The 27372-nt window shown below is 39.6% G+C and overlaps 1 protein-coding gene and 1 long non-coding RNA gene across 20 annotated transcripts in view; one reads left to right on the top strand and one right to left on the bottom strand.

Annotated features, from left to right (window-relative positions):
* ELF2 (E74 like ETS transcription factor 2) overlaps positions 1-27372 on the bottom strand; it is a 97685-nt gene that overhangs the window by 16299 nt on the left and 54014 nt on the right. For 2 of the 19 annotated variants that reach the window (XM_038564620.1, XM_038564622.1), the window contains exon 2: positions 25390-25492. The exons of 11 other annotated variants lie outside the window; for them this stretch is intronic. Coding sequence is in view for 4 of the 8 variants with exons in the window: in XM_038564616.1 (XP_038420544.1) it covers positions 4812-4869 (58 nt within the window). In the remaining 4 variants the exon portion in view is untranslated. Of the gene's footprint in view, positions 1-3530; positions 3555-4811; positions 5008-25389; positions 25493-27372 lie in introns of those variants that run through there. 6 more of the 19 variants (XM_038564617.1, XM_038564619.1, XM_038564616.1 and 3 more) reach the window with 5 other exon arrangements.
* On the top strand, positions 5731-8377 carry LOC102155998. The gene is made up of 2 exons (XR_005373887.1): positions 5731-6120; positions 7270-8377. It is a non-coding gene; the product is annotated as an uncharacterized LOC102155998 (long non-coding RNA).

Below are 27372 nucleotides of genomic sequence, written 5' to 3'. Positions count from 1 at the left end.
TTTTAAAAAGTGGAAACTGAAATTAATGCCTTTCCTTTAACCCAGGATAGCCAAACTATTGTCACTTCAAGATGTAATCAATATAAAAGTTTACCACAGCTTGTTAAGTTTACATTTAAAATTTTTAAAAATTAAAAATTCAGTTTTTCAGCCACAAATACAAATAGCTACTGGCTATGGTACTGAAAAGTGCAGACCAAAAAAAAAAAAAAAAAGAAAAGAAAACCAAAAAAAACAAAAAACAAAAAACAAAAACAAAACTGCAACACAGCTACTCTCAAACTTTTTTGGTCAAAAGAAACTTTCACACTCAAACTAATGAGGACCACAAAGAGATTCTGTTTATGTAAGTCCTAATTTTAGACATTATTCTATTCAATTGAAATTAAGAAGACATTAAAATATTTATCAATTCATTTAAGATAATAAACCTAACACTTTTAAGTAATTTAATGAAAAAATAGCTTTTCTATAATAAAATTAGTGAGTAGCTTTGTTGTACATTTTGGTAAATCTTTTTAATACATGGTAGAAAGCAGTTGGATTCATATTTGCTTCTTCACTGAATTTCCTGTAAAATCAAATCACGTCGCCTCTAGAAAACTCTGAAAGTGAAAAGGCAAATAATGTCTTAGAATTATTATGAAGCCAATTCTGACTTTACAGACTCCCTGAAAGAGTCTAGGGACTGACTCCCCAGATCCTCAGATCAGATTTTATTTCAGTCTTTAAGAACTGCAGCTATAATTTATTACCAAACATAGTAATAACACCCAATTCTATCCTCATGTTTCTATAAGCTTTAGCTTTTAAACAAGTGTACAGATGAAAAACGATGACTCCATTTTCCGTAAGTACAGCAGCACTTTGTCCACTTACACATAAAGGAGTTTTTGTCAAGTTTTTCATAAATACTTTCTTTGCATCCCTTTGAACATTTAAGCTATAGATAACACAAGGTATCTAAATAATTATCAAGAACATGCTCCTGCCTGCCCTTCTCCACCAGCCACATGTTTCTAAAGGAAATTGTTTTATGTTCAATTATCCTGATTGAATCCTTAAATACTGATGTTATTCATCGACTCATTTTTTTCATGAATTTTACTAATAATGCTGCAATGACTTCTGAAAAGTAATTTCTTAAACACATTTTTAAATAATTTATTTTTTCTTTCTTCCTTTTTTTTTTTTTTTTTTTTTTTTTTTTTTTTTATAATGGGGGCCTAGGTGGCACAGTCAGTTCAACCTCCGACTCTTGGTTTCAGCTCAGGTCCTTCCTTATCTCAGGGTAGTGAGATTGAGCCCCGCGTTGGGCTCCGTTGGGACTCCAAGCTCAGCACAGAGTCTGCTGAAGTTTCTCTCCCTCTCTCTGCCCCTCCCAGCTGTGTTCACGCTCACTCTCTAAAATAAATAGATCTTGAAAAATAAAAACAAAAAGTGAATGCCATTCTTCCAGTTTTATTTCAACATATGCTTCATCTTTTCACATCCTAAATTGTTTTCAAATTTAACTTTTCAAGATTGATACCAGATATTTCCATTTACAGTAAACTGGAAATAAGATTTTCAAGTTCAAATTTCACAATGAACTTTGACAAACTAGACAGATTTGTCTTATCAGTTAAAATACTTAAGCTAGATTTCCAGAAAACTCCCTCCCTCCCATTTAATAACAGCGACCTAATAGAACAAAAGTTGGGTGACCATATCTCTCAACTCTCAAATTCTCCAATTTAATTCTCAGTTTCTCAAAAAGAGAAGAAACAAGTCAAAGAAAGTATACTTGAAAATAAGAAGGCAGAACATTTTAAACTGAAAATCTTCCAGAAAATCTAGATCATAGGTACACAATACTTTCACATAAAGACTTTTTCCCTATAGGCATGTTTTTCCTGTAATCTGTTATACATGAAAGATTAACAGTGTGTGTGTATATACATATATGATATATATATATAGAACTTTTATGTATACGTATATGAAGATGATCCAAAACTGTATCCTAGTCTCACTCAATGTATAGACCGACCTGGCTGCAAGTTCCAATTTGGCACAAACACTGGCTAGCAGAAATGAACCTCCCAATTATGTAATGACCTTACAGACACACCTCATTCACACCATGTAATGTAAAAAATCCAGAAAGAAAAAGAAGCCTTCACTTTCCATTAAATTATTGAAACGACTTATAATTTTAGAGCCTTAAAAGTTATGTAGAGATCACCTAGCCAATCTTGTCCTTTTACCAAAATATGAAGCGTTAAAGAAGTTAAGTCACTAACACAGAGCTAGTTCCGTGACAGTGAGATGTGATCCTCCTCTCCTGACTTCAGGTCTAGACTCTTTCTCATACATCACGGTGTAAGTCAAAGTTTCACAAAATGTGTCAAATCTTCACCACAAAAGTATTTTGTATGTTGAAATAAATGATCTTTAATAAACAAGCTTATTTATTTCATTCTTAACTCAGACTCTTCTGACAGCAAAAAAAAAAAAAAAAAAAATGCTGGTAACTAAAGCTGAAGCTGATAACTAAAGTTGACTGTTAAGCCTCAAAAGAAGGAAAATTAACAGCAAAAGTATATCCCCTGGTACCCTAATATAACAATACAGCACTGGTAATATGAAGTGCTTTGTAATTGCTTAGAAACAAGAGTTATGCTGCCAATATTCAACCTAAAGCTTATCGCCTCTGTAAGTCTTCATTAATAATCAGTCATTAGAGCACTAGTAATCAAACCATTACAGCAATCACTGTAGTTGTATCAGCATTTCCGTACTAGGGAGATTTACAGCTGTCTCCTCACTCAGACTGTAAGACCTTTGTAAGGAAGAATCATGCCTAACACACAGTCCCCTCAAGGGGGAAAAAAAGGCACCCTTCTATTTTACACATACAAACTTCACAAACATGCCTCTCCCGACATCCCTGGAAACTGGCGGCAATATAAATTTTTACTGAGTGAGATCCGTGGTTCTTCATCCGCGACCACCTTCCTTCCTCAACACTTGGGTCAATCAGCAAACCTGTCTCAAGTTCCTTCTACGACAGGGGCTTGTAAGAGCTTCAGCTTACATGAAAATGATGGAGGAAGCAATCTGAACACAACTATATGTAAAACATTCCTTACAAAACACTATTATCCTAAAGGAAACTTCAGCTGTTAAGATCCACAAATACTGAAGGAATGCGCCAGGGCCAGAAAACGACGCTCAACCTCAGAATCCAGAAGCCGCCTTCTCCGGAGGGGAGAGACCGGCTGCGCCTGGGGCTGGGCTGGCTCCAGGTCTGCGCTCCCCGCAGAGCACCTGCGGCCGCTCAGCTTCCTGATTCCGACGCTGGCCAAAGCGGCATCTTCGTTGGCAACGTCAGCCCGGAACCTGCAGTGGCTCGAGGCTCCCCGGGGCGACCCACAGGCGCAGGCACCTCGGCACCGGCCCTGGAGCCATGTGCCCGTGTTAACGGACCCAACGTACACGGAGGACCCCAAGGTCTGCCTTCCTGATCCTTGAGTTCCTGCTCGTACCTGAAATAACTGGGAAACGTGCTGTAGGGGCCGCGCCGTGAACTGTGATTTTCTTTTCCTTGGGGCCTTTTGAGTCGTGGGATGGGACATGCTACAGAGTGCGAGGCTGCTCGCGGCGTGCCCCACAACGCCCGGCCCAGCCCAGCCGAAGCACGGAGGCCACTCATTCGGGCTCAAAGTCCTGCGAGGTCGGGCGACGCGCCCTCGTGTGCCGGAGCCCCCCCGCCGACGGTGCAGAGCGGGTGCGCCCCCGGGCCCCGCAGCCCCCCCTCCTCCCCGGGTCCCCGCGGGTCCCCGCGCCCGGCCCCCCGCGGCCCCGGCCCCGGCCCCGGCCCGGGCCCTTCCGCCGCCGCCGCCGCCGCCGCGCCGCACATCCCCCACGGCGGCCACTTCCGTGTTTACACTCCTCTTCCCTCCAATTCCAGGCGTGCATTGTCAGCCTCGCTCCCGCCCCGCCGCCATTGGCCGCCGAGCGCCCGGGCCCGCCCCCCGCGGCCAGCGTTCTCGCCTGGAACCTGTCGGCGAGCAGATTGGGACCCGCGGCCCGTCAATCGGCGCCGGGCCGTCCTCTGCGCGGCGCTTCCGCTGCGGTGGGAGGCCGGGGGGAGGGGAGCGGAGGGGAGCGGAGGGGAGCGGGGCCGCTCGGGGCCGCTCGGGGCCGCTCGGCGCCCGGGCTCCCCGCGCCGCCCGCCCGCCCGCCCGCCCGCGCCCCCGTGCGCCCCAGTAAACGTGCCGCCCCGCGCCGTCGTCCGCGTCCTCCCCCGGGACCGCCGCCCCCGAGCGCCGGGCAGCAGCCCGCGGGCGGGGACGGGGCAGGGGCAGGGGCAGGGGCCGGGGCGGGAGGCGGGCCCCGAGGCACCCCCGGCGCCCCGGGGGGAACCGTTACCCCGGGCCCCGCGGCAGCCCCGGGCGGGCGGGCGGGCGGGCGGGCGGAGGCGGCGGCGGACAGCGTGGCAGGCGCCGCGGCGGACAACGGGCTCGCTCACTTCCTGGTTGCCGGCGCCGGGCTCCAGCGCTCGCGCCGCGCGCCCCGGGCCCCGAGTCGGCTGCGGCGGGTCCCGGCCGCCGCCCGCCCAGCGCAGCCCGCGGCGACAGCGCCCCTCCGGCCGCAGGCGCCCCCGCGGCGCTCACTTCCTGATCCGCCGCCTCCATGGCCGCGCTCGCCGCCCCCTCCCCGGCCGCCCCGTGACGGCGCCCGCCGCCGACCCCGGCCCCCCCGGCCCCCGCCCCCGCCCCCCGCCGGCCGCCGCGGCGCGCGGGGCGCACTTCCCGCGTCCCTACCGGCGCGGATGAGCAGATCCAGCTGGTTCGTGGGCCCCTCCTGCAGCGACGTCGCCATGTTTACCCCGGGGCTGGAGCTGCCGCCTCACATTGGCTTCCACCGCGAGCCGCGGCGGCGGGGGAGGAGGCGGAACCCGCGGCCGGGCCACGCCGTGCGCCCCACACACTCACGCACTCGCACACACTCGCACGCCCGGATCCTTGCGCGCCGACAGGAAGCCGCGGCCGGCCCGCCTCCCGCCTCCCGCCCGCCGCCCGCCTCCCGCCTCCCGCCTCCCTCCCGCCTCCCGCCGCGGGGCTCAGCGGCCCCAGCACCAACGGCAGGGGCGGCGGCGGCGGCGGCGGCGGCGGCGGCGGCGGCGGGCGGCGCGATCCTTCCGCCCCGCGCCCACACAGGAAGTCCCGACGCCCGCCCGCCCGCCCGCCCGCCGGCGCCGCCCCGGCCGCACGCACCTGAGGCGGACGCCGGCCCGGCCCGGCCCGGCCCGCGGGGGAGGCGGCGGAGGACGACGACGACGAGGCCCGCGCCCGGACAGGGACCAGGGACCAGGGACCAGGGACCAGGGGCCGGGGCGACCCCCGCGGAGCGGCGGCGGCGGCGGCGGACGAGGATGAGGACCAGGACGAGGAGGAAGACGCGGGGACGACGAGCCCGCCGCCGAGGGGCCGCCCCCGCGGGAAGCCTCACTGAAATGACCCTGAGGGGCCGAAGCCCCGCCGCCCCGGGGCTCGCGCGCGGGCCGCACAGCAGCGCCGTCCGCACCGTGAGTCGCCGGGAGTCCCCGGGACCGGCCCCCCCGGCCCCCCCCCCCCGCCCGCCGCCTCGCTCCCCCCGGCCCCGGGCCCCGGCGCCGCGCCCCCGCCCCGCCCCGCCCCGCCCCGCCCGCAGCGGCCGGGAGGCCACCGCCCGGCCACGGCCCCCGAACCCGGGGAGCCCCCTCCCGCGCCGGGCCCAGCCTCACCTGTTGGGCCGGAGGCGCCTCGCGGCCGGGAGCTCCCTCGCCCCTAGTCGGTGTGAACCGGGGCCGCCCGCTCCACGCAGCACCTTAACGGGGGGATGGGGGGGCAGGGGACACCGGGGAGCCCTGGCCGGCGCTGACACCTCACCAAAACTGACCAGAAACCGGAATCTCCACTATCAGCCAGTAGCTTTTCACACACTTAAAAAGGAAGACAAGCTTATCTTTTCCGGAGGCAACAGGTTAACGTGGCTCAAGAAGGAACATGCAGTACACGACTCGATTTGCAGCCTGATGGGTAACTTCCACCTCACAATTGGCTTCTTGAGATAGATCCTAACAAGTCAATGGTATGTGAGAATTTTACTTTGTACATGTTGATCCTATGTATTCCCCCCGCCTTGCCCTTTGAGCGCCAGGAGAAGAGGAGCTGCATCTACCCCTGCCTAATACTGCACAGTGTACGGGCGTGGGACCATAAATTCAGAAAGGCCGGAAAATATTCCTATAAATGTACAGCTCTTGTAAAAACACAACTCCCCGGGCTCTATGCAGTCCTGCCTTGCTACCGAAACCAGGCTTTCAAGAGCCACCAACACTTCCTAGAAACCAAAAACACTGTATTGGAAACAGCAAGTAAGGATAGGCTGCGGCGGCGGCGGCTGCTGCTGGAGGTATTAATTGGTACAGACTTTCGGGAAAGCAGCGTGGCACTATATGTCAAGAACCTGAAAGAGGTTCACACACTCTGACCCCAGGAGTTTCATTTCCTGGACCTTGCCTGAGGAAGTAAGACACTCAATGGGTTGTTCCATTAAAAAGAGTTTGAAAAATCTTTAACAATACAGTAAGATAGTAAAAATACACATGTGCCAAGATTTAAATATATATTTCTAACACCATCATGACTCAAACTCTATAGGACATGTGAATAGGTGTATGTAATATACTGTATGCACGTGTGCACACTCCTCTGCATTTCTCAAGTCTTCAAGAGTAAGCAGGTGTTAATAAGCAGAATAAAAAACTGAGTAAGGATTGCTTATCATGGTAGACACTTGAGAGAAATTCATACTCTACTAATGACATTACAGAAAGATCTCTCCTACATCAAAATCCCAGCTATGTCCTACGAGGGCAAAAAAAATAAAATAAAATAAAGTAAAATAAAATAAAATAGCTATCTCTTCCTGAAACAAAAGCCGCTATGCTGCATGCTTTACCTTCACTTTTTTCACAGAGTCCTCTCCATGTTCCTGTGAAATATATATTACTGTTGTCCTCATTTTACACATGTGCAATCTAAGGTTCCTTGACTAAGGTCATACAGTTCATGGAAGGCTGGTCCAGGATCTGAACTGAAGTACTAACTCCAGAGCCCTTAACCTCAAACACCACTGAAGCACCAAAGCAACAAGACCTTTCTATTAATTATAATGCATTTAGTACCTGTCCATTTTCTCATCTGAAAATTATTCTTTTTTTTTCTTCTTTTATAGAGAGCGAGCAAGCAGGGGAAGGGCAGGAGGAGAGGGAGAGAGAAAATTTGAAGCAGGCTCCACACTCAGTGTGGAGCTCAACATGGGCCTCGATCTCACAATCCTGAGATTGTAACCTGAGTCGAAATTGAGAGTCAGATGCTTAACCGACTGAGCCACCCAGGCATCCCTGAAAATTCTTTTATATTCCTTCCTTCAAGACATAGAACCTAATGCCCTTCTCCCTTTGAGTGTGAGCTGGACTTCGTGACTCACTTCTAACCAACAGTATAAAGCTGAAGTGATGGTGTGGGACTTCAGAAACGGTCCGCTTGATCCCTTCCTTTTGGGTCACTCTACAAGGAAGCCAACTGCCATGTCATGAGTACACTCAGGTAACTGTGGAGAGGCCCTTTAGGCAAGAAACAACGGTATCTTGCCGACAGCCTTACATCTGAGCTAATTAGAAGACCGGCCCGTCAGCCCTAACCAAGCTTTCAGAGGACTGCAGCTTCAGGAAACACCCTGAGCTACAGCCAGCAAGTAAGCTACTCCCCAATCCTTAACCATAAAAACTACCATAAATGACTGCTGCTTTAAGCTGCTAAATTTGGGGTAATTTGTTTGCAAAGGAAAATTAATACAGAAGGAAGGCATTTAAACTCTTGTTACATTTCACAGCTTAGGCTTTTAAAAAAGGGTAAAGTTTATAAATAACTTTAACTTTTAACTACAGAATCCTGAGCAGTTCTTCCCATTTCTTAATTCTTTATAGTCTGGGCATCAACTCTTAACCTCCAACCTCTCCATTTTAAAAATAAGTCTTTATAATATAATCATTATCATTACAGTCTAATATAACCAAAAAAAAAATAGATTCCTTTGGCTTTTTGATTTTACGGTCCCATAGTAACCAAAATGGAAAACATTCTTGAGAGAGATATAGATATATAATTGTTTCCAGTACCATATAAGTTTCAGATGTTTTTATTTTTAGATTACCTTGATGATTTCATTTGTGCTTTGCATTTAACTAGTATAAAGAATCATAAAATGTTACAGATTGAAAAAATCCTAGAGGAAACATCACCTAGAATTTTTCAAAAAATAAAGAACCTGAATATCATGATCTCTCTTCCTCACTACCATGTTAGATACATTACATTTTAAAAACCAAATATATAATTATGTGCTCTATTAGATACTAATAAAAACAAAAGGCACAGACTTTAAAGTTTAAAAAGAATTATGGGTTGGAATCTAAGGGAGTAGACGTTCCATGCATTAATGCTATCTTCCTACAATTCGGAAGAAGGATGCCAATTTCCTATGTTAGTAATAACAACTCTCTAACAATGAGAGTTATTTAAGAATCACCAATTTAGGGCAGCCTGGGTGGCTCAGCGGTTTAGCGCCTGCCTTTGGCCTGGGACATGATCCTGGAGACCTGGGATCAAGTCCCACATCAGGCTTCCTGCAGGGAGCCTGCTTCTCCCTCTGCCTGTGTCTGCCAGGAAAAACTGAGGGCCCAAGAAATTAAATAATTTGATCAGTCATGTAGTATCTTATTATTTCAAGGTCAAAAATTCTAAAGAGCAATCTTCTATAAAACTTAGAAATTAAAAAACAGATGAAAAGGGTTTTTTTTAAGATTTTATTTATTTAGGGACGCCTGGGTGGCTCAGCGGTTAAGCATCTGCCTTTGGCTCAGAAGGTGATCTTGGAGTCCCAGGATCGAGTCCCACATCGGGCTCCCTGCATGGAGTCTGCTTCGCCCTCTGCCTCTGTCTCTGCCTCTCTCTGTGTGTCTCTCATGAATAAATAAAATCCTTAAAAAAAAAAACAGATTTTATTTATTTATTCATGAGTGAGGCAGAGGGAGAAGCAGGCTCCCTGCGGGGGGGGGGGGGGGGGGGGGGGGGGGGGGGAACGGGGCATGGACTCGATCCCAAGACCACAGGATCACCACCTGAGTCGAAGCCAAAACGCTCAACCACTGAGCCACCCAGGTGCCCTAAAATAGATTAAAAGTTAAATCCCTTTTACTGCTACTGTATTTATGAACTATAAGTTGCAAAATGATTGAAGTTTTGCTTTTTAATGTCAAACGTTAAAGCAACGGTTAATGTCTTTCTGACAAATTGAGAAAAAAAATGAAAAAAAATTTTAAGCAGTGAATGGTAGGAGAGTAAGAGGCCAGATGGTCTAAGCTTTCTGATACAACTGAATTACTAACAAAATTTAAAGCTGGGATATGATGTGTTGGCAATGTTTAAGAGAAAAAAAAGTCAAGAAAACTACACTATAAGAAAAATATGCTTATCAAGGACAAACTGGAAATCAAGTGATTTAGGACCACTCAGCAAAGCTTAATTCATCAGCCTTGACAACTGATGTAGAAGTACAGTCTACAGATTTACAGAGAAAAAAATGAATTATTTCACATTTTATGCTATTATCTATTTGCAGTTTTTTATACTGCTGATTTGTTTTACTTAATAGTCAGTTTTTTTTTGGTTTTTTTTTTTTAATTTTATTTATTTATTCATCATAGTCACAGAGAGAGAGAGAGAGGCAGAGGGAGAAGCAGGCTCCATGCAGGGAGCCCGACATGGGATTTGATCCCAGGTCTCCAGGATCATGCCCTGGGCCAAAGGCAGGCGCCAAACCGCTGCGCCACCCAGGGATCCCTAATAGTCAGTTTTTATAAAGTATTATTAAAATGAAGGTGTTTGAACCCATAGTTGCATATTCATCCATTTATTCAACAAGTAATTATCTAGCACTTGCTTTGAGCAAGTTTCTGTCCTAGGCATCTATTATTACACCTGGTAGCACTGTTATATAACAAAAGAAAAAAATTAAGCCTTCCTAATTCACACAGACCTCCCACTAAGGGTCGAATCCTTAAAGACAGTATGATATATGAAATTGATTATACATGAAATTAGAGAAATAGTGAGTATATACTACATTTGGACTATGACCCTGGAAAGTTAAAGTATTTATATGTATAAAAAGCCTTTATAAAGGATAGATTTTTAATGAGGGGTTCACAAAGCCAACGTTTTGTTAGTACAATGAGCATTTTTCTAAAGAGAAGGGCCATGGCTTGTTTTAGATTCTCAAAGAGATCCATGATTACTAAAAGTTATTTTATCATAAGCTACCTTGCCATATGCATTTATGGACTACAAACACTCTACACTGAGTAAAGATTCATTATGTACCATTTTTAAGATGGATAGTTTTGGGGCACTTGGGTAGCTCAGTCCAATTCCTGGTTTCAGCTCAGGTCATGATCTCCCGGCAGTGAGTGAGATGGAGCCACAAGTGGGGCTCTGCACTCAGGGCAGCACAGAGTCTGCTCCAGATTCTCTGTCCCTCCCTCCCCTCCCCTCTCCCCCCCCCCCCCCCCCCCCCCCCGCGTGCTCCCTCATGTTCTACCTCTCTAAAATAAATAAATAAAAGCCTTAAGAAAAAAAGCTGATGGTTTGGTTTAGATTCACGTTTTCTGCATTTTACTTATTAAGTTATCCTGGGCAAGACCCTCCTTGAGCTTGTTGACTCTTCACTCTATGGTGAAGGTAGACACACTGCTTCTGATTCTTAGCAGCCACTCCTAGAAGACTGATATTGTAGCTAGTCTTTTCTAACAGTATTAGACAAACAGCTCTTTCCAAATAGCATTTATTAAGCACCCATATGTACAAGACCTCCTGCAAAATGAGTTTAAATAATTAATGATCTCTATATTTTAGATAACATTTATGACAAGTGATTTCAAGGGCTTGGGTTTGTTATCATTAGAGAATATGGAGTATCTTGAATACTTTGGAAATTTTTTTCAATTCCTGTGAAACTGTGTAAGAGCTAATAACACACATTCTCATTTAGCATGTTCATGAAAAAAATTTATAATGGAGTTAAATCAAATACTATTTTGGTTGATTCCTAAAGGAATATTCAGAACAACTAATTTCTTCACTCTTACAAGAGAGCTTCTGCACTCTACCCACCCAAAAGTTCCTCAGAGGTCATCACTGAGCTTTGAATTGCCAAATCCATCTATCTCCACTTAGTCTTCACCTGACTCTACTTCTCTGAACAAGTGACATTATTAATCACCTGCTACTGAAAACCTTTCCTTCATTTAATTTTCATGAGAATAAACTGTCCGCCTTTGTTTTCTATTTCAGTTGATTTCATCCACTTTCGCACAACCCTTAAATGTGGTTTTCTCCCAAAGTGGGATCCTTAACCACCTTCTCTCTTCATCCTTCACTCTCCCAAGAATTGTATTTATTGTCCAGTGACTGCCGGGATTTTCAATATTATTTCTTTACTGATTCAAAAATCACTGACTACAGGCTTGACTTATTTTTTTGGATCTAGGTTCTAATCTCCAATTATATAGCAAACATCTTTATTTGGCCAACCCACTGGTACTTAAAGGTCTTTTATCTACAAATCTCCTTTGTTTCTTCTATCAATAACATTACCATCATCCCAGGTTACAAATCTGAGTCACTTATGATCCTAGTTTAGGAACATGTCTACTATACAACTTTTGAGGAGGATTTAAAAGATACATGAAATTATAAAAAATAACATAACAGTCACCTTCCCAACACCCAGAACCAACAACTGTTAACATTTTGTTATTTATGCCTAAAAATGTTTTATTCTCCATAAGAAATAACACATTACAGGGGAAGATAGCATCTTTGAATACTACCACCCCCAGTTCTCATTCACCATCCCATCTCTCTGAAAAAACTACTACCATTAAGTTTTATCTCTAGTCCTCTAGTCTATTTTTTACACTTTTATGTTTTTGTGTACGTGTGTGTGTGTGAATCCCAGAGTAATATATATACTATTTTGCATGCTTTGGGTACATAAATGACATTATTCTATATATGCCATGCTAAAATTTTCTTTCTTTCCATTCAAGATTTACATTCTATCCATGTTGGTATAAATAAATATAGCTATGCTTTTTAGATGCTACACATTATTCCACTGCATGAGTTTATCCCACTTTATTCATCAAATTATCTACTGGTCAGCAAATAAATTTATTTCCACTTTGAACTTTTATGAACAATGCTGCAAAAAACTCCTCCGTGTTTCCTTAAACATGCGTGCTAGATTGTCTCCACAGTATATAATATAAATTTTTACATACAAATAGAATTTTTACATAATAGAGTAGTGCATTTTTAATTTTATGTCACTCACACAAAGTAGCTGTGAAAGCCTAAAATTCCACATGATGTTTTAAGAGTATCCACTTCTCTCAAATTCTTGTCAATATAAAATATAATCAGACTTTAAAATTTTTTCCATCTGTTGGCTGACAAAAAAACTGTCATATTAATCTGCATGTACTTAAGTACTGAGGTTACTTTTTCACGTACTTATTGGCTATTATAATACTTCCCTTTAAACTGCCTAGTCACATCCTTTGTCATTTTTCTGTGATACTTTTTGTCTTATTGATCTATAGAATGTTAACATATTCTAGATGATAATTCAGATATGTGTTGCAAATACCTTCAGCCAAACTGCTGTTTGACTTTTAATTTGGTTGGTCTATAGTATCCTTTGTCCTACAAAAATTTAGACTTTGATGCAGTCAAATTAATACACATTTTACCTTCCAATGTATGTTAAATAGTCCCTGGAATAAAAAAGGAAATCATAAAGAAACTAAGAAATATGTAGAAACGAATTATGATTAAAATATAATATGTCAAATAGGTGTGACACAAAAGAGAACTCAGAGGTCAGGAGACGAAAAGGTCTTAAACAAGCTAAGCATTTGATTCATAAAGATGGACAAATCAACAGAACAAAACCAAAGAAATAGAAGGAAATAAATAATAAAGAATAGGAAAAATGTGGGGATCCCTGGGTGGCGCAGCGGTTTAGCGCCTGCCTTTGGCCCAGGGCGCGATCCTGGAGACCCGGGATCGAGTCCCACATCGCGCTCCTGGTGCATGGAGCCTGCTTGTGTCTCTGCCTCTCTCTCTCTCTGTGACTATCATAAATAAATAAAAATTAAAAAAATTTTTTTTAAAAAGAATAGGAAAAATGAATAGAAAACAATAATTTTTTTTAGAGAGGGTGCAGGAAGGGGCAGATGGAGAGAGAGATGATTTTAAGCAGGCTCCATACCTGGCACAGAACCCAATGGGAGCTTGATCGCACAACCCTGAGATCATGAAGAGTCAGATGCTTAACAAACCAAGTCACCCAGGTGTCCTGAGAACAGTGATTTTTAAAAATAGTACAGATTCACAAAATCAAAAGATGATTCTGAAAAGATTAGTAAAACAGACCTCGGCAAGAATTATCAAAAACAAAGAAAGCGCAAATATAAAGCTAAAGGGGGAGAAATAACCACAGAGACAATACATATAAAAAATAAGTCAGTATTTTGAACAATTATATGTTAAGTTTAAATGTGGATGACTTGTATAAACTGTGTAAATTATATAAAGAAGAAAATAAGTACTAAGTAGTAAAGAAATTAAAATGTAGTCCAAAACCTCCTTTCCATATTACTTATGAAAGGTCCTAAACTTAAAGGAAAACAAAGCAAAATGATGAGCAACATGTATCTTTAAATGCAAGGAGAGTTCAACATCTGAGAATCCATAAATTAACTGGCCCCATTAATAGATTTAAAGGAGAAAAATTATGATCTACCCAAAAAATGCAGAAAAACCATCTTTAACACAAAACCAAAACAAAGGCATAGATGGGAATTCCCTATACGCTAAGAACTACAACAAACATTAAACTTCAAGTTGAAATTTGAAATACACTACAAGATTAGGAACAAAATAGTGATGCCAATTATTATCACCACTCCTCATCATATTAGAGTTCTTGACCAACATTGTAAGAAAAAGATGTAAGATAACTGGAAAGAAGGGAGGAGGGCTCAGTTGTACCAGCTGAAGCCCACCTAGACTGGTGAGCTCCCAACTGATCCACAGATGACCACAGATAGGGAAATCAGTGCAGCTCATCTCAGCAGAACCAAATGGCTAGAATCCACAGTGTCAGGAAAACCAAGAACTAGTTCTCGTTTTAAGCCAATAAACTTTAGGGGGAGTGGTGGTTGTTATGCAACAATAGCTGACACAAGTAAGGAGTTATGGGTATCCATTACTGGGCGACTACAAAAATAAAATGTGATGGATATCTACAGTGCTACAAAAATAAAATGTGATGGATATCTACAGTGGAGTATTGTGCGGCAATAAGCAGCAACACATTAGATACATACAAAGCAACATGCATGGATGTTAAAAACAGTAGTTACCAAAAAGAGTAGGAAACAGTAGGATACATAAGACCATTTATATAAATGTTAAATATATACGACAGCATATACACAATATGTTAAAAATATGTATTAATCAAATTACATTGGATGCTTATGAGCGAGGGAGATGACTGCTGCATAAATAAAAAAGGGTAGAAAGGAATACATCAACTGAAAAAACAGGGTATGAAATAGCTAAAACCTTTTTCTTTATATAAAAAGTCAATTATCAATGTAACTTATTAAATAGTCCATCCTTTCCCACTGACTTATAAATCTATGTCTATTATAGAGGTATAATGCCAGGTATAAATACATTCTTACTCTGTTTCTGGGGTCTCTAGTCTATCCTCATAAACTGTCTGCAGGCCAACAACACATTTAAATTTTTTCTAGGGGAATCCCCGGGTGGCTCAGCAGTTTAGCGCCTGCCTTCGGCCCAGCGCATGATCCTAGAGTCCTGGGATCAAGTCCCACATCAGGCTTCCTACATAGAGCCTGCTTCTCCCTCTGCCTGTGTTTCTGCCTCTCTCTCTCTCTCTCATGAATAAATAAAATCTTTAAATAAAATAAAATTTTTCTAGGGCCTTAGAATCATTCCTGTAGGAAGGAGGGCAAGCACCCTATAATTTGTTCTTTTGCATAATTGTCTAGATTTTTGGATCTTTACCTAAGAGTTTATAAAATTCCTCCAAAACCAAGTCCTCTCGAGATTTTGACTGGAATTGTTCTGAATATATAGATGCAGAAGAATTAACAGCTCTATCTTGTCCATCTTTCCATGTGTGTTTGTGGGTTAAGGATTAAAGGAAATCAAATGGTTTTGGTCTATTTTCTCTTAAGTTGTTTATCTCTTCACTTATTTATGCCCCTCAATAAAGTTAAATTATTATTTTCATAAAGGCATTGCATATTATTGTTAGATTTATTCCTAGATACCTATTTAAGTTTTTTTTTACCATTGTGAATGGGATCTTTTTTAAAAAAAAATTTATTTTTAAATTTTCATTACTGAAGCATAGCTGACAACCAACACTTTGTCCTGTATTAATGGACCTGTTTGTGGTTTTTGTTTTCTTTTAGATTCCACATATATTAAATGAAACTGTATGATATTTGTCTTTCTCTGTCTGACTTACTTCACTTAGCATATTATATCCTCTGGGTCCATCCATGTTGTCACAGATGGCAAGACTTCATTCTATTTTTATGACTGAGTAATATTCCATTGTGTGCGTGTGTGTGTGTGTGTGTGTGTACACACCACATCTTTATCATTTTCTGATTGTTGTTCTTGTATACAGTATCCCTGATTAACTCTCTATGCAGGTTTAAAATCTATACAGTTTCTTAGAATTTTTGTGTTAAAACATCGTGAATACCAATTTTGTTTTTTCCCTTCTGATCTTCATGACTTTTAGTTGTTTTTCTTACTCCCATTCGCTAGAATCCCTGGAAATTACGCTTGTTAGAAAGATGGGAGCTGACACCCTGTTTCCCTATTATAATTAATATGATATTATTTAATAAATAAATATATCAATAATAAATATGATACTTGCCATAAATCTTTAATATAGACACCTTATCAAGTCCCAATCCAGATTAAGAGTCTCAGAAGATGGTGAATTTTAACAAATGCTTTTTGGATCTACTGGGATGATTATATGGGTTTTCTCTTTTAATCTATTCATATGGCAAATTATATTAACAGATTTTCCAATGGCCTTCTTTGCCTTCCTAGTATGTATTTAGTCATCATGTATTTTTTTTTAAGAGTTTATTTGAGAGAGATAGAGAAGGTATGCACATGAGCAGGAGGGAGGGGCGGAGGGAGAGGGAGAAGCAGACTCCCCGCTGAGCTGAGAGCCCAATGCACGACTGGATCCCAGGACCCCGGGATCATGACCTGAGCCAAAGGCAGAGCCACCCAAGGACCCCATTTTGTGTTTTTAAACCAGTGCTAGATTTACTATTATTTATTTAGAATATTTGTAGCTATTATGATACATAAATTCAGCAAGAAACTTACTTTTTTTAAATGCTGGGTCCATTTTAAAGTTAAGGTTAACTACACCTCCATAAAATAAGTTGGGAAAGCTTTCTCTCTTTTACTGTTTCCATAATTGTATAATAAGGCTTATGTATTCCTTGAAATTTTAGTAATAGGCCTGGGTCTGATGGATTTTATTTGAATGAGGAAATGCATATGTAAAATTAAAGAACTTAAAAGCCTGACTTGAACGTTTTCTATTTCTTCTTGAGTCAGTTGTAATTTACATACATTTATATTTTTTTAATTGTCCACAGGTTTTCAAAGTCCTTAGCAACAGGTGGTTCATAGTATTTTCTTATGATTTTCAAACTATTCTATTGGTCATATTTCTTGTTCTTCATAGTGTTCATTTTTCTTTGATCTGTCTTCTCAGAGGTTCATCTATTTTTTTAAACTTTGTGGTTTTACTATTTTCTTTTATATTTCATTAATATTTATTTTTTATCTTTATAATTTCTTCTGTTTAATTTGGATTTATTCTGTTGGACCTTTATTACCATCTAGATGAACATATGCTCACTATATCTTTCATATTTTCCAATAAGTGCATTTAGAGCTACTAAATTTTCCAGTGGGTTCTATTTAAATCCCATCTCAAATTTTTATATGCAATGCTTTCATTGTTATTTAGTTGCAAATATTTTATAGTGTTCATTTTCTCTTTCATCCATTAATTAGTGAGACAATATAAAGTATTTTGATTTTCACCTCGTTTTCTAATTTTATTGTTTTATGATGAACTGATACATTTTGAATGATACAGATTTTCTGGACATTGTTGAGATTTGTCTATAACCTAGTACACAGTTAAAAGCTGACCTACATATAACTGAAAAAAGTATATAACCCTGTACAACATTTTATTAGGTTAGGTACAATGTTCCACATATCTCTAGTTTATGAGGTTTGTCAATCCTGTGGTTCAATTCTTTGATCTCATTTTTCATTTTTTATCTGTTTCATTTTTCAATTTTGGCAGAGGTGTGTTAAAGTCTCATGTTTTGTAGGCATGTCCACTACTTGCAATTCTAAAAGTTTTTGCTTTAAATGATATCTCAAGGCTATGTTGTTAGATGCATATAAGTTTATGATGATTCTATTTTCTGGGTTGTTCCTTTTAGCAGTTTGAAGAGTCTCTGTCCCAATTAAAACTTTTTTTAAGATTTTATGTATTTTATTAATGAGAGACAGAGACAGAGAGAGAGAGAGAGAGGCAGAGACACAGGCAGAGGGAGAAGCAGGCTCCATGCAGGGAGCCTGACATGGGACTCCATCTTTTGTCTCCAGGATCACACCCCGGGCTGAAGGCAGCGCTAAACCACTGAGCCACCGGGGCTGCCCCCAATTAAAACTTTTTTACACTAGGGATCCCTGGGTGGCACAGTGGTTTGGTGCCTGCCTTTGGCCCGGGGCACGATCCTGGAGACCTGGGATCGAATCCCATGTCGGGCTCCCTGTATGGAGCCTGCTGGGTCTCTACCTCTCTGTCTCTCTCTGTGTGACTATCATGAATAAATAAATAAAATCTTTAAAAAAAATTTTTTACACTAAATTCTATTTTATTACACCAGCTTACATTGGTTAGGATTTTTTGGATGAAGATATTATTCTATCCTTTTTATAACATTTTGTTTTGTGTATCTGTTAAAAATAACACAGACTCATGTTAAGATCACCATAGATTATTTTAATATAATTTCTGGTGTTTTGGACTTATTTCTACTATTTTGATTTATGATTTGTATTTCCATTTTTTTCTCCTTTGTTGCCTTTTATTAGATTGGTCAAGTTTACTTTATTTACTACCCCCAACTTAGTATTTTAGAAGCTATACCTTCTATTTCTATTATGTTAGTATGTGCTAGTTGCTTAAAATAAATGTCCTTTTCACTTCTCATCTTCTCCAGATCACATTTCACACAGTTCCTAATAACTATTTTATTCAAAGGCCACCACAGTCTGGTTCCACTCTATCTTTCTAGCCTTACCTCTCTCTCTACCATATGCCTCTACAAAGCCATACATCTAGTTAAACCATATTGCTTGTCAATCTCTAAATAAAATACAAAATTCCTGGCATTCTCTTCTGGTTCGTGATGTCTTCTCATTTACTATCTCATTCAATCAACAAATAATTTATTGAAAACTTACTTGGTGCCTAACTCTGAGCAATACCGTAAATGCAAAGGATAAGGTCCCTGGTTTTATGAAGCATCATGTGGAAACATTAAATAAACATAAATAGAACAGAATAGAACACCATGAATACATGAATGAATTCAGCTAAGTTAACTGGTGGTAATTGGCTCCCGTCTTCCACTATACCCTCAAACAACTGTCACTGGAATACACAACTACCCACCAGGTGGCACCAAACCACAACCAGACCTTTGACTGATTGGGAGGTCTTTATCTGAGTCCTGGAACCCCTTCCACACATCTTCCTCAACACACTGTGTTGGGTCGTTTTATTAAACTCACAATAAAGCCATATTTTTTGTGATCTAAGGTTTTTAGAATTATTTAATCACCTCATCGTGGGAGTTTACTGTATCACAAGTTGTAGCTACTAACCAAAAAAGAAAACTGGGGGCCTAGGACAAAAATAACAGAACAGCCTCTAGTTGAGATTGATGAGTACCAGCTAAAGGCAATCCCTCTCTGAGAAAGTGACATTCAAACTGAGATCTAAAGAATGACCAGGAGTATGAAACCGAAAAACTGGAAAGTAAACAGTGTTATGTAAGCACCCTATGAAGGTCAAGTTTGGATTTGTGGAACTCCAAAAAGATAACTGTGTGTGTGTTGGGGGGGGGGGGGGTGTGAGTGAGTACTGGCGTGAAAGGGGTGGAATATAATTCATCAGAGTATAATGCTTCAGAGCTTGGACTCTTGGAGCCCTACTTACTATCTGAATTTAAATCCTTGCTCCACCACTTAAAGAACTGTCTAACCTTGGAAGGGTTACTCAGACTAAGGTTGTTTAGAATATTAATATATTAATATGTCAAGCCCTAAGAACTATTCCTGACAATATAGTAAAGAAATTTTAAATATTAGGGTTTTGGGGTTTTGTTTTTGTTTTTTAGGGTTTTGGTTTTGTTGCTATTATTGTTTCCAAATGAGTGAGAGGAGCCAAATTATTCAGTGTCTTGAAGGCCATGTTGAAATTTCTGAATATTATCCTAAGTGCAATTAGAACCTACTGAAAGGAAAAAAGAAAAGAAAAGAAAAAAGAAAACCTACTGAAAGGTTTTAGGGCAGGGAGTGTAATGATTAAATTTACAAATATATTTTTAAAATCATTTTGGCTAATATATAGAGAATACATTGCTTGGAGTAAAAGGGAGAAAGGCCAAGAATGAAGACAAGAAGTTAGAAGGCCAATGGCCATGGTAGTAACCTATATAATAACAAATAACTACAGATTGGTCTAAGCTAGTAGCAACAAAGATGGAAAGAAATTGATAGATCCAGGAGGGAGTCTGCTTGAAAGATTCTCTCCCTCTACTACCCCTCTCTCCCAGGAGCTCTTTCTCTCAAATAAATAAATAAATCTTTAAGAAACAAAGTGGAAAGAACTCAAACATCCAATTACGATCAGGCATTGACCTTAATCTAGGAGAATATGGGATATCTATTATAAAAACTGGCACTCTGTCTTAAAAATGACTAAGTGAAAGAGAAGAAATGGGTTATATTTTCTTCTCTGACATACCCAATGAAAAAAATTACAGAAACACAATTTTAAAAATAACAATTAGTCCCATCTCATTTCCTACCCACTCCCAAATTGTAACTAAGCACTGCAAACAATTTGTGTTTTTTCATTGTCCTGATTTTGTGAATGGAAAAAAAAAAAAGTCGCTCATGGGTTTCATGGGCCCATTTCCACACATAAAAAAATTAAAATGGTGACATTTAGGAATGCTTAATTCCATTTGACTTGCTCCTCTGCCCCTAAACCCAGAGGCCTTAACTGTCAACTATGCCCTCACGATGAAACTTAAAATGTCCCACCACATAGCAAAAATGCAATAATGTGGAACCTTTAAATTAGCTACCCTATTTGGCAATTCTTTGTCTTTTCTCAACTTTCCCCAGCCCTCCCTACTCCATAGTATTATTTCCTTGAATGCTTGTGTATCTTAATTTAGTTGGTAAGCTTGAGGCCAGGCCCCATGCCTTATTCAACTTTGAATCACTTACTCCCTAGAAGCCACGACGCTGTTTGAATGTAAGTACTTTGTACATATAAATGTGAAGCCTACCAGTATCTCAACTGTACTTAATGAGTATCATATGACAGAGGAAGAGGGAGAACTTCTGCTGCTTCAAAATGTTCGAAAAGAAATGGTCTTAGCTTAATTGCGAATTAAAGAACAATTTCAGGAGGTGTTCATTTATGTGATCTGAGCTGTGACAGAGCAGTTCTATAGTATGGCAAATGTATATGCTTTCTCTTCTAGATTCTAAGATTCTAAGCACCTTGAATGCAGGTATGTTGCCTGTCTGGTCTGCCCCTCTAGTCCATGCTTAGAATAGTGCCTGGCATATAGTAGATGCTCAATTAATATTTACTGATAAATTAATTCATAGGAATTCATTACATTATCTCATATAAACCTAAAAGAATTTTAGTATCTACCCCCCCACCCCAATAACAATATTTGGTGATAGGTCTAACACAGTATCATAAAAGCTAGTACATTAACTGGGTTTTCACAATAGCAGCAGCTCTCTTCCAGCACTATCATTCCTAATAGTCTAGGCAATGGTTCTCAAAGTATGACCCCTTGGCCAACATCAGCATCAGCATCACCCACCGAGGGACTTGTTAAAAATGTAAATTCTCAAGTCCCATCCCAGATCCACTGGAGGTGTGCAGCTCGCAATCTGTATTTTAACAAGTGCTCCAGAGGATTCTGATGTGTGGTCAAATTTGAGAACCACCGGCCACAGAAATTTTTGTCTGGAAATAGAGGGATCTCAAAACACAGGTCATAAAATATTACATGAGGCTTTAAAGAAATATACTACATGTTCAAAAATTAGAGTGTCCTACAATAAGTTAAATGAGGTCAATCAATTTAAGAGACATAGAAAGAAAATTACCACTACATAGTTGAAGGCCATTTTTTTTTCCTTAGCAAGGATCATAAAAGTGTATTCAATTCAAGCGACATTTAAAATGGCTTTCAAAAAAAAAACAAAAAAAATAAAATAAAATAAAATAAAATAAAATAAAATAAAATAAAATAAAATAAAATAAAATAAAATAAAATAAAATAAAATGGCTTTCAGATCCCTACTATGAGTTATTAGGGAAAAAACAACAGCGGTAGACAGAATTACAGAGCAGGAAAGTATGAGAAAAATAATACATGGATGAGACCTAGAAAAACTGCTTCTCATATTCTAATTGAAAGTAAGCACTTTCATTTCAAATAAAGGCACAATCACAATAGTTCTGGCAATATCTGTGACTTTATAACCAACAGAAATCATAAATATTCTCATATTTATAGTTATTACAGATATCTCAAAATATAATTTATGGTCATCACTAGTTTGAAATTACAGGCATAAATTAGATCTGCCACTAGCTCTCATTATTTAATGCATTAGTAACAAGGCAAGTGCATTAATATATCACAATTAAAAATAGTCTGAAAGCTACATTTTACTGTATTTGGTTCCTTGGTAATCCTAGATATTATATTTTATATATTTTAAAAAATTGTTCTGTGAGAAGGCCCAGAGGCTGGAATTCACCATATGATCAAAGAGGCCTGACACAAAAAAGATGAAAAAAACTCTAGAAAAGTTCATCGCTATGTTGAAAATGTTCTTTGACCCCCTTTAAGTGATGCCCTTTCATGAACCTGAGAAAACCCACAAGCCTCTTTCCCAGTTTACAAGTGGGCATGAAGGACGCATAAGGGACAACGACTCCCTTTCCTGAAACAACATTGTACCAAGGCACGCAGCTTTGCATTCTGGAAAGAAAGGCAAGCTGCGACTACCTTAATCTCTATCATTTTTAGTTTAGTTTAAGCGATGGGCATACCTATAGCTCCGATCTACAGAGGCAGACCATTTAGTGGAAGGTGAATAAAAATAGTTAACCAACTAGTAGGGACTTCTGAATAAGAAGCTAAGGAGTTCAGACTTTATTTTAGGTAATGCCTTGATTGTCTTGTTTTACTTTTCATTTACAGTACTATTTGGGAAACAACTAAATTTGTATAAGAAACAGACTTTGTGGGGATCCCTGGGTAGCGCAGGGGTTTGGTGCCTGCCTTTGGCCCAGGGCCTGATCCTGGAGACCTGGGATCGAGTCCCACATCGGGATCCCGGTGCATGGAGCCTGCTTCTCCCTCTGCCTGTGTTTCTGCCTCTCTCTCTCTCTCTCTCTCTTTGTGACTGTCATAAATAAATTGATTAATTAAAAATAAAATTTTAAAAAAAAGAAACAGACTTTGTTTTTTAAAACTCTTAAGAGGCTTTCCATTGCCTTTTAGATAAAGCCCAACAAAGAGACACAAACCTTACAAAGTCGTCAGCAATAAGACTCTCTTACCTCTTCAGCTTCATTTTAATCCCCTTTCCTTCCCATAACCCATATTCTAGCTATATTCAATTCCTTCTATAATTCAAATAGTCCATGTTTGTCTTCCTCCAGACTTCCAACCATGCTAGTCTCTGCTTGGCTAATTACTTCAAACCCTTCAAATATGCTCAAATGTCACTTCCTCAGGGAGGCACTCTCTGCCCTCCTAGGCATTCCCCAGTGGTATACTCCCTAAACCTTTCATTAATCCTTTCATAAGGCTCATCACATTTGATTATAATAACATGTTTAATTGTTCATTCCTCCATATAGCTGAAAGCCTGGTGAGAGCAAAGACAGGGTCTTATTTACCACAAGACACTCAGCTCTGAGCCTGACAGCTACAGCCCTCAGTAACAGCTGGTAGAGGATGAATAGATGGATACTTTGCCTACAGATAGGTTTTAAAGCATTCCTACATTTAAGAACCTTTAGCTATCCCTACTTGACATTTATAAACCTTGTGTACTCATTTAAAATTCTATATAATCAATATTTAGCCTTCTCCTCCGTCTAAATGAGTAAAAATTTATTACTTAGACACATTGTTAAATAGTGAAATTGAGAATTAACTAGTGTTTTAAAAATTAAAATGTCTGGTATCTCAGTTGGTTGAGCAACCAACACTTGATTTCAGCTCAGGGCATGATCTCGGGGTTATGATCATTCTCTACCTCTCTCTCTGCCCCTCCCCTTGCTTGCTCGTTCACTCTCTCTCAAATAAATAAATAAAATCTTTTTAAAAAATAAATAAAAAATAAAAACTAAAAGTCTGAGCACAAAAGAATGAGTGCTACTAGTTTCCAAAAGCAAACGCCCTTTATTGATCTGTTTTCTAGCTATATATACTTCTCTTTCCTTCTATATAAAACATGATTCTTAGAGCATACAAATACCATTTAAAACCATTCCTTTTCGTTTCTGCTTTATTAACTGGCAAGGTAGTTCTTTACTTTTGGCCACTATTTTTTTCCTTTACATAACAACCTGTAAAACATATATTCAAGTGCACTAAGAATCAGTTGTTATTTTAAAGAGGCCTTAAAGGATCCTGGTTTTTCAATTATAGGTGACAAAGCAGAAGCTTTGTTTTATTTTCTTTTTGGATCGCAAAATCTCTATAAAAAGTAACAACTACAATAAAACTCTATTGATTTAAGTAAATGTGTCATATTAAAACACTCATCTTCTACACTCTTCATAATTTAATACCTTATAGCTACTTTGTATACTTTTAAACACTATGGTTAAATGATTTTTCACTTAAACACCCTCTATTAAAAGACAAGTAAAGAATTTAGTGACTTTACTCAGCATATACGGGCTTCCACAAACACAACTCACCTCCATTTTTTATAAACTTGATACTTGTAATGTCCAATTCCCAGTAAATAGGGATTTTCAGGAATATTCCTAATTGCATGATACCGTATTTCATTAATTCTAAGATGTACTTTTTTTTTCACATTTTAACACCTCTGAAATCAAGATGTGTCTTACAACTGATGGTATCCTAAAATTTATAATTGGCAGCATTTACTTCTTTTATTGGTCTAAAAATGTTTCTTACAATAGATTGTATCTTGGCTAAATGAAACACAGTTATTAAAATGTTTTAAACTTTTCTCTAATAATGCTTTCTAACTGGTCTAAATCACAGTACAATAATAATTCAAACAGTTCTAGAATCAAAACTAAATAAACTTAAGATTCATGTTTTACCTTTTTAGAAAACTAGTGACTAGGCTAAACTCAAAAAGTAGATAATTGAAAGAAAATGCTTCTTTAAATAAAAATGCAGCAGAAGTTAGATTTAAGAAGCAGAAATAACAGAAATGAAAAAAAAAAAAAAAAGACTTGAAGATGTTCAGTCAGTAGTAGCTTCCAAGGAAGTGGAGGCATGAAATAGCCCTAGAGCTTAATCTATAAAAAGAAACAAATATTAGGAACATGGCAGGGGTTAGCAAAGATAACAAATTATTTAGGAGGAAAGATACTGTTGTATTATTTTTTTCTCCTTAAGGAGGAATCATTGTCACCCTTTAAACAAAAATATGGTAGAAGTAGTTGAAATAATTGTAATTAAATGTAAAATTGTAAACATTCTTAGTAAATTAAAAACCAACCTACCAGCATTGTCTTCCTTCTGGCTCAATCTGTTTCACCTTCAGGTAATCCTAGGATAGGGGCTCCTTTTCAGATCCCCAGTTTTTCATGTCGATCTTCTACCTCCCTGTGGCAACAATATGTTCTAATTAAAAGAGTCCTTTTGTGCCACAGGGAGGATTTCTGATGGTATAACAAATACAAAAGTTATCACAGCTCATCATGAAGTCAAATTAATCTTGAGATTTTTCAAGAAAGAAATTTGGCTCTTGAACTTATTTTTCAAGACAGAAATCTCGTTTTATTTTTTAAAACTGCACTTTAAAAAGCTAAGCTTTCATTTACTTAAAAAAAAAGCAGTTCTTTCTTGTTGAATTATGTAAAAATTCTTATCATTTGTCTACCTTTTCAACTAGAATCTAAACGCAATTTTGTTGATCACAAAAAAGTTTTCTTGAATTATTTAACTATTAACACCAAATTTTTATGTTTTGCTACCTGGTTAAAAACCAAAGTCCTGGTCCTAAGGATCAGAAGAGAGAAGTAAGAAGCTACCAGACTGCTTTCAGCCATGTCTTTTGTAAAGATTAATAAATCTACTTGTATTACAGAACATGATGTTAATTTTGCTTAAAATATACATTTTTAAAAGACCAGCAGGAAATATAAAAAGAAGTACTTGCTGTTCCCTTGCTGGTAAGATTATGAGTGATTTTCACTTTTTTTCTTTTTAATACTTCCCAATTTCTCCAATGAGCATGTATTGATTTTATTATAAGAAAAAAATCAAATTTAGGTATAAGAATGAATGATTAAAACCTGTTGTGACCTTCAGATGAAGTTAATCTAATATGACAACATTATGGCTCTGATATATTTTGGATGGTCATATTTATGTTTTTGGATGACTACCTTTTTATATTTTAAATAACACTGAAGTATTCAAGGTTTAGCATATAAACCTTTCAAAAAAGAAAATATATTTAAGATTTTATATAGATGGTTCTCAGTTATCTGCAATACTGAGGCAAAAATCAATTTATTTCAATCTTCATTTCCTAAGAGCTATGTGTTAAACACTATATACTATATTCAACAAAATTTAAATATATGGTCTCTGTCTTCAAGAGACTTATATATCCACTTTGAAAACAAAAGGAGTATGTATACACACAAGAACAGTATAAGAAAGTAAATGATCAAGTGCTTTAGTCCAGATGGTCTAACACAAGATCAGGAAAGAGCATCCTTAATGTAGGCCATAACCACTGTGGAAAGCTTCATGTAGCTGGGCCTTGAAGAAATGGATAATATCTAATCACAGTATTGATAGAAAACTATACTTGCACAAAAGCTCAGAAGCATAAATAGCACAGTCCATGCAAGGGGTAATAAGGAAACCTAGAATACAATGTTTCAGTAGATAAGAAGTCCAGATTAAGAAGGATCTACTTCTGGATGATTCCATGGGTAACTGATCTTGGCAGAGGAGTGGCTTTTGAAATCTAATAAAGAGCTTCAGAAGAATGATAAATGTAGGTGCCAAAGCACAGTAACTTAAGGAAGGAATAACAAGGAAAAAGCACAGACTGAAGGTATAGAGCATTTTCCTTTTTAAAAAAAGTGAAGTGAAAGGAAAGAGAAAAATAAAACAGAGAAGTAAACAAATGTTCTGTTTTAATGTATAAAAGACCTTCTCCATATTCGAAGACATAAGCAAAGGTCCTAATGAAGTTAAGGAAATACTTATGGAGCACTTACTACATCACAAGCACTGTGCTTTGTATATTTATTTTATATAGTCCTCACAATCTTGAATTACTATTTTATGACTGTGAAACAGACTCAAAAAAGTTAAACACTGACAGGTAAGTAATAAAGTAGGAATCTGAAACCAAGACTAACCATCAATATTCTTCCCTTTTCTTCTAAAGACAACTACTTAAAAAGGCTTTAAAAGAAAAAAATATTAATCCCAGGAATAGGACTTTCTATCATATCTGACTA

The sequence above is a fragment of the Canis lupus genome, chromosome 19, assembly GCF_011100685.1.
Source record: "Canis lupus familiaris isolate Mischka breed German Shepherd chromosome 19, alternate assembly UU_Cfam_GSD_1.0, whole genome shotgun sequence".
NCBI lineage: Eukaryota > Metazoa > Chordata > Mammalia > Carnivora > Canidae > Canis > Canis lupus.
This window is presented reverse-complemented; position numbering and strand designations above follow the sequence as displayed.